The sequence below is a fragment of the Canis lupus genome, chromosome 5, assembly GCF_011100685.1.
Source record: "Canis lupus familiaris isolate Mischka breed German Shepherd chromosome 5, alternate assembly UU_Cfam_GSD_1.0, whole genome shotgun sequence".
NCBI lineage: Eukaryota > Metazoa > Chordata > Mammalia > Carnivora > Canidae > Canis > Canis lupus.
In genome coordinates, this window is record NC_049226.1 from 24,015,995 (window position 1) to 24,030,682 (window position 14,688).

At 38.5% G+C, this 14,688-nt stretch overlaps 1 protein-coding gene across 1 annotated transcript in view; it reads left to right on the forward strand.

Moving 5' to 3' along the window:
- Window positions 1-5,907: 5,907 nt before the first annotated feature.
- The window catches only part of EXPH5 (exophilin 5), a 93,186-nt gene continuing 84,405 nt past the window's right edge, over window positions 5,908-14,688 (forward strand). Inside the window, exon 1 of the mRNA XM_038536264.1 lies at window positions 5,908-5,943. Coding sequence (XP_038392192.1) covers window positions 5,909-5,943 — 35 coding nt within the window. The 5' untranslated portion in view covers window position 5,908. The remainder of the gene's footprint in view (window positions 5,944-14,688) is intronic.

Below are 14,688 nucleotides of genomic sequence, written 5' to 3' on the forward strand. Positions count from 1 at the left end.
TTGCCAAATAAACATTTGTAGACACGTCTGTATGGGTATGACCCTGACTAGACTATTGCAATGTACTCTGGTCATTTGACTCAAAGCTTCCTGCTCTGTACTGATCTATGTAGGTAAGAATAGAGCATGAAATGTAACTTCTTCCCCCATCATTAATGAATGTAATGTCTTTTACCAGTTTTAATTCAGTCATCACAGTGGCTGATTGATAAGCTTTATAAATGGAAATTTAAAACTCGTGACTCAATAAATATATAAAAAATAAAATTAAAAATCATGACTCATTAGTACAAGTAGTCTATACGTGCTCGTTCCATTGTAAGTTAACCTGTTTGGTACAACAGTACTCACTTGGCATGTCTTGATGAGCAGTAACACAGTAATGAACTATGACTATAGTAGCTTCTTAAATTTTACTATTTAATATAACTAAACTTTGTACATGACCATCTTAATCATGTTACTTGTGTAAACTTTTTTTAAAAGTATTTTTCAGGGATCCCTGGGTGGCGCAGTGGTTTGGCGCCTGCCTTTGGCCCAGGGCGCGATCCTGGAGACCCGGGATCGAATCCCACATCGGGCTCCCAGTGCATGGAGCCTGCTTCTCCCTCTGCCTGTGTCTCTGCCTCTCTCTCTCTCACTGTGTGCCTATCATAAATAAATAAAAAAAAATTTAAAAAAAAAAATAAAAAAAAAATAAAAGTATTTTTCAATTCAGAGGTATAAATGCTTTTAAAGTCTGTTCTGACAAAAACATGTATAAGAATTAATAGTCCAACTTCTCCGAAATGCTACTCAGAAATTCATATAACCTGTTAATTAAAAAAAAAAATCTTGTCTGCATGCTACTTGCAACAATAACTGAGTAACTCCTCACCATGTTCCCAGATGCTCATAAAAAATGAGGGGGGTGGAGTAATCATTTCATGGTACATACCTATACCAAATCATTATGTTGTACATCTTAAATTAATACAGTGCTATATGTCAATTATATTTCAATAAAACTGGGAAAAGATGATGGTGGAGTGATAGGTTGACTGACCCTGCTTCTCTGTCAGCATCAGAGAATGACAGTCTTGAATGACCACTATTGATCCTGAACCTTTGAACATGTTCCTCTAAGGGTTTGTTGCCTTGGGCATCTCTAATGCTTCAAACTGGAGCACAGGGAGAAATCCCATCTTTGCCAATGGAAGCAGGAGTGCCAAGGAATCTAATACAGCATTAATATATATGTAACACCTGAGGAGTTAGAAACTGGGATCATTTTATGTCTGGCTGAGGTTGCCTAAGAAGCAGCAGTGCCACTATTTAATACCAAACACAACAATAGAAAGCAAGTATATGTAAGGGATAGATATGCATTGTTTAATTCTTCCTCATAAGACAAGTGTAACTTTGGTTCAATAGTATCTAGTAATGGTGAATTGACACACTTTATTGCTATTGTGTATTGGGAAAAGACATTCATGCTCACAGTCAAAAGAACCAAAGTCCTACTCCTGCCACTTATTGTCAGTATCTCCTTGAGTAAGTTGCTTAAATTCTATGATCTACCTCACAAACACAGTGCCTGGTGTAGCTGGAGTGCAATAACCGTTCATTTTTTTTTTGTTAAGTTTTAAATGTTTTGACAAGCTCTATTAAAAATAGGAACAAAATGTCAGACTTTGCTTTCATGTAGTCAAAAGTCACTACTAAATTATTGAGTTCATGCATCACATTGTAAAAGAACTTAGGAAGATAAAGAAAATGGAAGTAAATATCCTGGTTCTAGAGCCACAAAATGCCCGTGAAAATAAATAAACAAGTCTATGATTTTTAAGAAAGATTTTGTAGAGCAGCCCAGTGGCTCAGCAGTTTAGCGCCGCCTTCAGTCCTGGGCCTGATCCTGGAGACCCGGGATCGAGTCCCAGGTCAGACTTCCTGCATGGAGCCTGCTTCTCCCTCTGCCTGTGTCTCTGCCTCTCTCGCGCTCTCTCTCTCTCTCTCTCTGTCTCTCATGAATAAATAAATAAAATCTTAAAAAAAAAGAAAGATTTTGTAGAGGAGCAAGACAATGCAGTGGGAAATAAGGAAAGACTTTGGAACAAATGACAGCTAGGGTCACATCCTAGTTCTGCCGCTTATTAGTTGTGTGACTCTAGGCAAGAGTCTTAATATTATTAAGACTCTTTTGACTTATGGACAGGAAAAGGATTTTATCACATTTCATGGAAATCTAATATTCTGTGTATTGTGAGACTCATTGTTCTTCCACATATAAGTAGGAAAAGAAAACACTGCCAATTAGATGCAATACTTCCTTACAATGCAGAATTTTTATTTCGTATTTATTTAAAAAGATCCTTTAAATATACTCAGAGTTCATCCATATGTACTCCTGAAACATAAATAAAAAGAAAAACTTAGCAAAATAGACTAATGTCTTTCTCAAATTTTACATAGTGAGATCTTTCTGAATTACTTTTGAGTCAGAATCATACATGTCCCCATTTTTTCAACATAATATTGGTCTCTATGCCATCAAGAGTACTGATGATGCTCCTTTTTTTAGAAGCTGTCTCTACTGTTGTTCCTAGAATTTTCTTCCAAGTCGTGCTTTGCTGCTTCCATATTTTTGTGCCACCAGGATTAAAAATCCAGGTTGCTCACAAACAGGCAATGACAACTGGTTTCATGTACTCTGTCTTTCTCACAGTAACTATAAGACATTGTATGATGCATCCTGATTTCAAGAATGTAAAGTGTGAAAAAATGGACATCTTAGAATTGTGAGATTTGGAAATGACTTAATTCTCATAGAACTACTGTGAGCATTAATAAGAAAATACATGAAAATGATTAATAAGGATAATAACATAAATAAATGGTAGACATTCTATTCCAGGGAAGTGAGAAAATGCACCTCCTCTGGTCTGTGACTCCTCAACCATATTCCTGGGATGGTCAGAAATACTGAATTTGATTTTTCAAAACCTTAGAGATTATACCGTCCTATTTGAGAATTGGCATTTCGCACACAATGGACTTTGTGAGTCTGAAGCAAATATTGCCAATTGAGTGTTAATTCCAGTCTCTTATTCCCTCCCTCCAGAAACAAAACGACAAAAATCCTGTGATCTCACAAAGGCATGGTAAAGTCACTGGAGTATGATCCTCTTTCTTCTTATCACTCTCCAACTCCCTGGTCTCTGGGGCACCACTCACTCATCCCCTACCACCACCCTATGATCCATTTCAAGTTTCCATTTAGAAATTCTCTTCAGACAGATGGCAGAGGGCGTATCAATGAAAATATCAAAACTTCTTTCAAGGGTAAATGAAAAGTAACCATAAGAATTACTTGGGATTTTTTAAAGGCAAGAGCCAAAGGACTGTGATGACACTGAGCTTTATTATCTTACTCACTTCTTCAATGAGAGGCCCAAAGATCAAGTTAATCTAAATAAAGGGAAAAAAGGAGGCACCTGGGTGGCTCAGTTGATTAAGTGGACGACTCTTGATTTCTGCTAGGTCATGATCTCAGGGTTGGGCTCCATGCTCAGTGGGGAGTCCACTGGAGACTCTCTCTCTTCCTCTCCTTCTGCCCCTCCAGGTCGCTTGCATGTATAAATAAATAAGTCTTAAAAAAAAAAAAAGTACAGAAGAGAAACAAATCCCTCTGAAAGTTTCTGCAGAGGATTAAAGCAACAGTGCAAAAATGAGCCTCTCTTATACCCTAGCTGCTCAGGAAATCACACATTCTCTTATAAGCTCTATAATTTGCCATAAAAGCTGGACCAGGGCAAATTACTCAAACCAAGAACCTGTTTGTGATAGAAATGTTAAGAGAAAACCAGCAAAGGGTAGAGAGGCAGAGGGTAGGTGGAACAGAGAATGACCAGGGCAGGACAATATCAAATAGGACAAAGCTTTTCAATCTGGCTCTACTGACATTTTGAACCAAATAATTCTTTGTTTCGGGGGGGAGTCCTGTGTATTGTAGGATATTTAGCAGCATCACTGGTTTCCAACCATTAGTTGCCAGTAGCAACCCCCCCCCTCCCCACCCCCAACGGTGCCCTATCCCTGTTCCTGAGTCCTAACTTTCAAAAATGTCTCCAGACTATCCCAATGTTCCCGGGAGGCAACTCTGGATAAGAACCACTTACATAGGATAATATTAACAAATCAAAGTTTATGTTTTGTTCTGAGATATCAAGAGCCCAAAAGGAGTCTGAGTTTGGAAGATTAATTCATGCAAGAATAATTCTCAGGGACAGTGTTTCAACCTTCAGCTCTGGGCTTGCTGATTATTCTCTCTCTCTCTGACACTGAACATGAAACTTTGGCCTGCAGGGAGCAGCCCTCTAAAACAGAAGTCTTTGCAATCTCTGCCTGAGATCTTTCCCATAACATCAAAGATTGGTATCAGTCCAATTCTCCTAGCCGGCTGGAAAGGAGCTGCAGAAAAGCCTGGAGGACCCCTTCCTTCTGTACGCAGCAAATGTGAATTCACCAGCGTGAAAAGGAAAAACTGAGTTTAACAGTGGTGTTATTTGAAGCTTCCTCTATTCCCAGAATATTACTAGCTTCTCCTGAATGTTCATTTTGAAAATTCAGTAATTGTGAAGCACCTTTCTTTTGAACCTCATTGTTGTGAGACAATTAGCAGAACCTTACAAATCTGTGCTTTGGGAAAGTAAAATTTGAACACCAGAAAACTCATTGGTAGTTGCAAACTGTAGTGTGTGTATTTCCTCACAGTGCTTGTTAAAAATGGGGATTCCTTATATACATCCAATGGAATATTATTCAGCCTTTAGTAAGGAGGAAATTCTGACATCTGTTACACAAGGATGAATCTTGCAGATGTACTAAATGAAATAAGCTAGTCACAAAAAGACAAGTACTCTATTATTCCACTTATATGAGGTACCTAAAGTAGTCCAATTCCAGAAACAGAAAGTAAAATGGTGATCGTAGGGGTTGGAGTTGGCAGGAAATGGAGAGTTACTATACTTATTGGTATAGAGTTTCATTTGCAAAATGAAAGTACTTCTGGAAATAGATGGTGGTGATGGCTACAAGCAATGCATATACTTGATGCCATTGAACCATACATTTAAAAATGGTTATGATGGTAAATTTTCTGTGTATTTAATCACAATCGAAAATTAAAAATACTTGGGATGCCCAGGTGGCTCAGTGGTTGAGCGTCTGCCTTTGGCTCAGGTCATGATCCCAGGGTCCCAGGATCGAGTCTCACATAGGGCTCCCTGCATGGAGCCTGCTTCTCCCCTGCCTGTGTCTCTGCCTCTCTCCCTCTCTCTGTGTGTCTCTCATGAATAAATAAATACAATCTTTAAAAAAAATAATAAAAATACCAAATAAAAAATGCAGACTACAGATTACCACCAGTGATTCTGATTCTATGGGTCTGAATGGGCTCAGAAATCTGCATTTTTAACAAATAATCCAGCTGATTCTGACCTTCAGATAATCTTTTGAGAAGTACTAGCTTATAAAAGAGATAAAATACAAGAATGTACTTAGACCAGTTAGAAATGAGTGGTTTGCCAGAAATGCCAGTACATAAGTTTCTTGGATGAAAATAAGATTTAAAGAATTGGTGCATGGGGAAGAGCTCCAAAAAATAGTAGGACAGAGTCCCAGGGCTACAGAAATGTCCCTAGATTTGATCTGAGAGAAGGCGATTGGCAGACACATGGCATCTTGTCTGATGAAACTGGGCGGAGGCATGAAAAATTAGTGAAGGGGAGAGATTGTTCACATGCATAAATCACGGGGTGAGGAAAGTGGATAATTGCTTGGCATTTAGGTAATTACGCATGCAAATTAGAAGAGCATATATATGAGCCAAACAAAACAAAGACAATTGTTAATACGTTCTAGAGCCACCATGCCAGTCACACCATCATTTCCAGCTGCCCAGATGTAAGTACCAGCATTGACATGGTTTCCAATTGTTTGATGCTCTGATAGTCATGTGTTAAAGCAAGAATGTTTTATTTGAAGGGTATTTTATGCATGGAATGAGAAAAAATTAGGATGGAATCTTTTCCAGTTGGCTTCATATCCTCCCCACACGAAACACTGCACAATACTTAATAAATATAGGCCTAAGCAAGTTTTAAAAATACTTCTCATTCCGGGTGTTAATATTGAGTAGAAATTTTAGAATTCTTTTTTTTCTATCTTTCTGTTCTTCTAGCTCTTCAAGGCATGTGAGAGAGAATCTGATAATAAAGGGAAGAAACAAATAAATTTCTTCTTCTCTTTATCTGAAATCTTTTGTTGGATAGTGATATTTTCATTAGTAATGTTTTATATTTATGTTGTATTCGTTTATGGTCTGGAACAGATTCTGTTCATTCTCAGATTCATATTTCAAAGTATTTCTGGGGACAAGCCTGTATGTTTAGACCTCCTACTCTCTCCTATTTCTCTTGAATGTCAATTTGATGACTCAGAGGGCTAATGAGAAGCCCATCATATATGATCCTCATAGTCTGTGAGGGTAAATGGAAATGCTTTCAATGATTTATATATTTTAAAAGACAATGCATGGTATAGAAAAATTGAACATGGGGTAGAATGTATGTGTTTAGTACAATAAAAATAATTAAGATATGACTCCTGTATACCATCTAGCCAGGGCAGAGAGGCATGTAAACAAAAAGTGGTAGGAAGAATTAATTCTAGGTTCTGTGATAAAGGTCTGTATGGGTAGAGTGAGACTTAGAGGGAGGGTTGTCATCAGGCTGGGATGAGTCACACAGGGAGAGCTTGAGAAAGTTTTCTCATGCAAAGTGAATCTTTAGTATTAAACTCTTGTCTTCCAGCATCTTAAAATAGAGAAGTTTACAGTCTCACTAGAGAGTCCAAAACAAAAGCATATTTTAAAAAGTGAATAATTTGGATCTTAGTGGTGTGAGACTGATTAACAGATCAGAAAGCTTTTGGAAGAGAAGGATAGGTGGGTGAGAATAAGAACAAAGGAAGTAAAGTGAAGCCCAGCCTCAGAATGGGCAGGTTGTACATAAGTACAGTGGAGCAGATGAGGAAGCATGAGGCAATGGGGATGAGTCTGAACAAAGATGAGACTACTAGAAACCCAACTGAACAGAGTGGGTGCCAAGAAATAACAGGGTCAGATAGGGATGGGTTTTGGGAGGCAGGCAGATTGAGGATTGGTATAGAAGGTGATGTTGATAGCTCACAGTATCCTGATCAGAGAAAGTTAGATGCCAAAAGCAATATTTCAGGAAAACAAGTCTAATTTCAGTTTCCAAAAATGGACTAGAAGTTGCTTAAAGCGGAGGTTGGGAGGTCAGTACAGGGGCCCTGCAGTCCCCTAAGGCGGGGGTGCTCAGATCTAAGAGGGGCCAGCCACATAGAATGGGAACAGAAGGGAGTGACAATCACTGTCTCTGATGGTAAATTATTACATTTGTGTTTCTCTACCCGCTGTTTAGAATGATTCGTCATCATGTATGTCCACTATACAGGGTTCAGGGCAAGCAGCCTTATCAAGTGAGATCCATTAGAGAAGCTGAGAAGCTTTTCAAAGGACACAAAATTACCAATGAGTAGAGCATATATCTCAGAAGCCAGGACTCTCAATCCAGAACACTCTGATACAGGATTTCTCGACCTCGGCACTATTGACATTTTAGACCAGATAATTCTTTGTGGAGAGCTGGTCTATACCTGGTAGGACTTTGAACAGCATCTGCGGCCCCTGCAATAGATGTCAATAGCACCCATTCACCCTAGTTGTGACTATGAAAAACATCTCCAGGCTTTGCCAAGTGTCCCTGGGGGTACCAAAATCACCCTCAATTGAGAACCACTGCTCTGGTACACCATGCAGTTAATTTTTATAGAAATAACATTTCCTTCTATGCTCTACATAGGCAGATATTTTCCATTACCTTCTCTATAAACATCAGGTTAGTGCAGATCAGACACTGAGTCTTTTCAGGAAGAGAGGAACCCAAGGGGCAGAGTCACTACTTTCATGATCAATTCATTTTAGAAAGGACAGCTAAGGGGGTGCCTGAGTGGCTCAATCAGATGAGCATCCAACTCTTGATTTCAGCCCAGGTCATGATCTCAGGGTTATGGGATAGAGCCCAGGTATGGTTCCAAGCTCAGCAAGGAGTCTGCTTGAGATTCTTTCCCTCTGTCCTCCCTCTAATAAATAAATCTTTTAAAAAAAGAGGGGTGTCTGGGTGGCTCAGTTGGTTAAGCATCTGCCTTTGGCTCAGGTCATGATCCCAGGATCCTGGGATTGAGACTGGCATCATGATCCCTGCTTAGGCTGATGCAGGACTTGATCCCAGGACCCCAGGATCATCAGGCTAAGCAGGGAGCCTGCTTCTCCTTCTCCCTCTGTCTCTGCTCCCCTGCTTGTGCTCTCTCAGTCTCCCTCTTTCTCTCTCTGTCAAATAAACAAATAAAATCTTCAAGAGAAAGAAAGAAAGTAATGACAGCTATGATTTACTAGCAGTGAAAGGTCTCCACCTTGAAATGCCCTTTTAGGGTGCTCCACCATCACACCCTTGGCACTTTGGGGATGATGGTTTGATACTCTTGTCTCAGAAACTTGTTTCTACCTCCTGAAACTCCACTCTCATCCCTGTAATTTTTTTCTTGGAAATGTCCTTCTTGGCCACTGACCTCTTCTTTGTTCCCATTCTCTTCCAAGGCAGTCCCATCCGACTCAGTTCCGGACAACTCAGCCTTATTTCTCTAATGTATTTACTCAATGACTTATGAAATCCTTAGTAACTTTACCAAAATTTTATTCCCCCCCCCCCAAGTTTTTACTTAAATTCCATTTATTTAACATATAGTGTAATACTAGTTTCAGGGGTAGAATTTAGTGATCCATCACTTACATTTAATACCTGGTGCTCATCACAGCAAGTCCCCTCATTACTGCCCACACCCCATTTAACCCTTTCCTCACATCTACCTCCCCTCCAGCAACCCTCTATAGTTAAGAATCTGTTTTCTGATTTTCTCCCTTCTCCTCCCACCCTCCATGTTCAACTGTTTCATTTCGTAAATTCCACATATGAGTGAAATCACATGGTATTTGTCTTTCTCTTGACTTATTTCACTTAGCATTATATTCTCTAGCTCCAACCATGTCATTGCAAATGGCAAGATTTCATTCTTTACCCAAATTTTCTATACTATTACAGACTTTTGTTTAATGTTCCTTCCCCCTTTATCCAAAAACTGATTTTGTCTTCATAACCCAAATTTTCTCCTTGACCAAAGATGGTAGCCATTTCTTGAGTTGTTTTCTTCTCATTGACCCTGGGGTCTCAGGACCCTCAGGTACTAGCATTCTCTTTGGCCTCCACATCCACCTCCAGATCACTTTTCTGGCTGCCTTTGGTGGGTATCCTCTTCTTTAAAAATCATCTTTTGGATATTAGCCATCCCATCTTCTCATCTATAAAAACCTTGTGGAAAAGAGACTGGGGTCCCAATCTCCTCAGCAGGAAAATCAGATTTCTAAGTTCTAATGGTAATAATAATATACATAAAATAAATACAGAAAATACCAAAAAATTGTGTAGAGTAATAAGGAAAGAATGAATTGAAAGGAAAATAGGTTCTCTTTCATCAACAAAAGCATTCAGTCCTTCCGCCAATTAGGCAAAAATCAGTACATACCTCCAAAAATTACTCTAAAATAGATCAGCTGCCATCCAAACATCTTTTCTGTCCTGGACCACTAGATAGATCTCAAATATGTGTTTACTTGGGGATAAAAGCCTTGAGCCTCCAGGCTTGTTGTGCCTCTGGATATCTATATTCTAGAATTCCAGTCATCTTTTCCCCTAAATCTCTGAAATCTGTACCTGCTACTTCTAGAAGCAGACTTTCTTTTTTCCAGCTTCATCCATAAGAAAGCCTTGCCCCTGAGGGTTATTAGAGGTTATTAGGAAGTGTTCTCTTCAGCCACAGGTGAAGGTATTTGTTCCAGCAATCAGAGTCATGAGGAACAAACAGGCCATGAATCAGAACAGGGTGGCTGTGCCATGTGACAGTTCACAGCTCCTTAGACTTAAGGCTGTCCTGCTGGACTAAACTTTAGCTTCATGGTTTGAGAAGATTGAATTAACAACCCACGTTATGTTTGATGCACTGAGTTTATATTTGGAATATTCCCTTGCTACTGGAGTGAAGAAGGGAAAGTTTATAATTTAGTCAACATTGACAATTTAAAAAAATTTTTGAGGTGAAATTCATATAACATAACATTAACTATTTTAAAGCGAGTGATTCAGTAGCGTTTGGTACACACATGTTGTTCACCTATCACCTCTGTCTAGTTTTGGAACTATAATTTTTAAACCAACCTAGGAAATTACAGGATTTGTACAGTATTTGTAGTAGGCATTGGATTTCTATGTTCTTTTCTCATCCTACTGAGATGTTATAACCCACCTTATGATGTTAAAGACAGTTTTGGTGAAGGGGGAATCCAAAGAAAACAGTAAGTTCCACAAAAGAAAAGTTGTCTAGCCCAGGTAATTTGCCTTTCTGGAAAATTGCTGGGTAATATAACTCTCCATAGAAGACACTTTTCAAAAAGAGGTGTAGGAGGGATGCCTGGGTGGCTCAGTGGTTGACTGTCTGCTTTTGGCTCAGGGCATGATCCCGGGGTCCTGGGATGGAGTCCTACATCAGGCTTCCCATGGGGAGCCTGCTTCTCCCTCTGCCTATGTCTCTGCCTCTGTGTGTGTGTGTGTGTGTGTCATGAATAAATAAATGGAATCCTTAAAAAAAAAAAAAAAGAAGTGTAGGATGTGGGGGAAAATAACTACTTACAAGGGCCATGTGAGGAATATGGAGGAAATGAAATTAAAAAGAGAAACTAGAATAGAAAGGTAAAGAACAGAGCCTGGCACAATACACAATATAAATTTCGTTGAATAACTGACTGACTGAATGAATGAATAAAAATAACCTTCAGCAAATTAATGAAATAACCCAGAATGAACGTGTGGCTGCATGCATTAGAAATGGATACAGGATACAAGGAATAATGTTTCAAGTGAGCAATTTGATAAGCCATGACAAGAAGCTAAATAAATCGTTACTGTGTCATGGCAGTTAGACCAGCCTTAAAAAAATATAGGAAGGAGATGTAAATAATCTATCATTTCTATTCAAGTATTTACACTTCTGGCAAAAAGATAAAGTTTCCATAGCTTTTGCTATTTATCATTTTTAAAGATTTAATATTATGAGAACTCTTTATATCTAGGGGAAACAGCGTTGAGAAAAAAGTATTGATTGAATTTCAGTACTTAAGGTTTTTTAAAAGGGCCCAGAAGTAGAAGGGCCTCCGTCATTATATAAATTGTTGTTTATAAGCTTGGATTGCTCCTCGTGTGGTCATAAATTTACATGACCATTTCTTAGTCAATCCAGAGGATACTATTCTAGTTTGCATTTCTTCATATGTTAAGCACATTTTATTTCCCATGCAATTAGTTGAAGTATGCTATTCATTGTTTCAAATCGTCTATTTTAGTAAACCCCTTGACTAGAAGAATGTCTAATAAGATACAGGTCATCATGTGATTATTCGTATTACAGTGTTAATTAAAGCACTGATGTATTTTCATCTACACAATAATTAAATAAGTTTTAACAAGAGCTAGAAGTTACTCCATTCCAAGAGAATATTGATTTCTGCTCAATTATACTTATGTTAGACATTCTAACTTAGAGGCAACAAGCAAATATGGCATATTTTTACCTTCAGGAGGAATATTTTGTTAATTGCAGGAAGCCACACTATGGCATTCTTTCCCATCCACAAGCTAGAAGATTTAGCATGTTTCTGAATGCACAGCAATGATTTTCTGTGTTCTTTCAACTGCTCATATTTAGAAGCTTACGGGTCATTGCCCTGTATAAAGTCACTTGATAATATTGTTCTTGTCATCCAACATGGCATTTGACAATTGTCTCAGTGTGTTTAGGCTGCTAAAACAAGATACCATAGACTAGGTGGTCTATAAACAAGAAATTTATTTCTCACAGTCCTGGAGGCTGGGTGATCCAGGATCAAGTGTCAGCAGATTCAGTGTCTGGTGAGAAACACTTCCTAGTTTATAGACAGCCATCTTCTCGCTGTCCTCACAAGATGGAAGGGCCTAGGGACCTCCCTGGGGTCTCTTTCCTGGAGCACTAATCCCATTCTCGAGGGCTCCATCCTCATGGCCTAATCACCTCCCTAAGGCCCCATTTCCCAAAACCATCACATTGAAGATTAGGTTTCAACATACTAGTGTTGTGGTGGCATAAATATTAAGTTTATAGAAACAGTAAATCTCTGATGTGCAAAATAGCAAATATAACCAAGGAAAAGAATCAGTTACCATGGCAAAGGTAAAGGCTCAAGTCCTGAAATTTCTGTGTGTAGGCCCTGTTTGAAATATGCTGCATAAATTAGAACAAATGACTAGGAAAGGCAATAAAGAACCAAAAAGTACTTAGAATACACCCAAATTAAGTTACAGAGGTTAAGTTAGGGAAGACTCGATTAGTTAGCTCTGCACCAACTCTTCCAGTCAGACACTAGGTTGGTTCTAGTTAATGAATTTAGGAATAAGAAATGAAATTATCAAATTCTATTTAATGGAAATTTGCCTGCTTGTATCACAAGTTTTAAAGAATTGCAATCTTGGTACTGAGCTAGTCACATAAATAACATGACAATTGTATCTAGTTTAGAATACAGGGTTTTTGGGATCCCTGGGTGCTCAGCGGTTTATCGCCTGCCTTTGGCGGGAGGCATGATCCTGGAGTCCCCGGATAGAGTCCCGCATTGGGCTTCCTGCGTGGAGCCTGCTTCTCCCTCTGCTTGTGTCTATGCCTCTCTCTCCCTCTCTCTGTGTATCTCATGAATAAATAAATAAAATCTTTTTAAAAATACAGGTTTTTCTCATCAAAAAGAAAAACTTCCAAATATATGAATGAATTCTTTAAATGCACATATTTTTTAAAATTGAGTTTAAATTTTTTTAAAGATTTTATTTATTTATTCATTGGAGACACACAGAGAGAAAGAGAGAGAGAGGCAGAGACACAGGTAGAGGGAGAAGCAGACCCCGTGCAAGGAGCCCGACGCAGGACTCCATCCCGGGTCTCCAGGAAGGCGGCGCTAAACCGCTGAGCCACCCGGGCTGCCCCAAGTTTTAAATTCTAATTCCAGTATAGTTAACATACAGTGTTATATTAGTTTCAGGTGCACAGCATAGTGATTCAACGATTCTATACATTACCCAGTGCTCATCGTGGTAAGTGCACTCTTTCATCCCCATCACTTGCTTCCCCCATCACCCATCAACTCCCCTCGGGTGACCATCAGTGTGTTCTCTATAGCTAAAGTCTGTTTCTTAGTTTGTCTCTCTCTCGTTTTTTTCTTTACTTGTTTGCTTTGTTTTTTAAATTCCACATATGAGTGATATCATATGGTATTTGTCTTTCTCTGACTTATTTCACTTAGCATAATACCCTCTAGGTCCATCCATATCATTGCAAACGGCAATATTTTGTTCCTTTTTATGGCTGAGTAATAGTCAATTATTCATATTAAAATATATATATATATATATAAATGGACATCATCTATCAATGGACACTTGAGCTGCTTCCATACTTCAGGTATTGTAAATAATGTTGTTGTAAACATAGAGATGTAAACAACATAGAGATGTTGTAAACAAAGACACCTTTGAATTGTGTTTTTGTATTTTGGGAGTAAATACTCAGTCTTGCAATTACTGGATCATAAGGTAATTCTATTTTTAGCTTCTTGAGGAACCTCCAGACTGTTTTCAACAGTGGGTGCAGCAGTTTGCATTCCCATCACTAGTGCATGAGGGTTCCCTTTTCTCCACATCCATTCCGTCACTTGTTGTTTCTTGTGTTTTTTTGTTTTAGCCATTCTGACAGATGTAAAGTGAGATCTAATTGTGGTTTTGATATGCATTTCCCTGATGATGAGTGATGTTGAGCATCTTTTCACCTGTCTGTTGGCCATCTGGATGTCTTCTTTGGAGAAATGTCTTCCACTCATTTTTTAATTAGGTCATTCATTTTTTGGGTGTTCAGTTGTAGAAGTTCTTTATGTTGACCCTTTATTGGATATGTCATTTGCAAATATCTTCTCCCATTCAGTAAGTTGTCTTTAGTTTTGTTTATTGTTTCCTTTGCTGTGCAGAAGCTTTTTATTTTGATTTAGTTCCAACAGGGTTTTTTTTTTTTTTTTTTTTTTGCTCTTGTTTCCCTTGCCTCAGGAGACATATCTAGAAGGATGTTTCTACAACCAACATTTATGGTTTCAAGTCTCACACTTAGGTCTTTAATCCATTTTGAGTTTATTTTCGTGTATGGTTTAAGAAAGTGGTCCAGTTTCATTCTTTTGCATGTTGCTGTCCAGTTTTCCCAACACCATTCATTGAAGAGGCTATCTCTTCCATCGGATATTCATTCCTCTTTTGTCGAAGATTAATTGACCATATAATTGTGGACTTACTCTGTTCCATAAAATGTATAGATTTTGAAAAAAACTTCCAGTTTGGTCTGAGTCAACATTTGATTTGATATAAGTGATATATTAATTAACCATAATGGTCC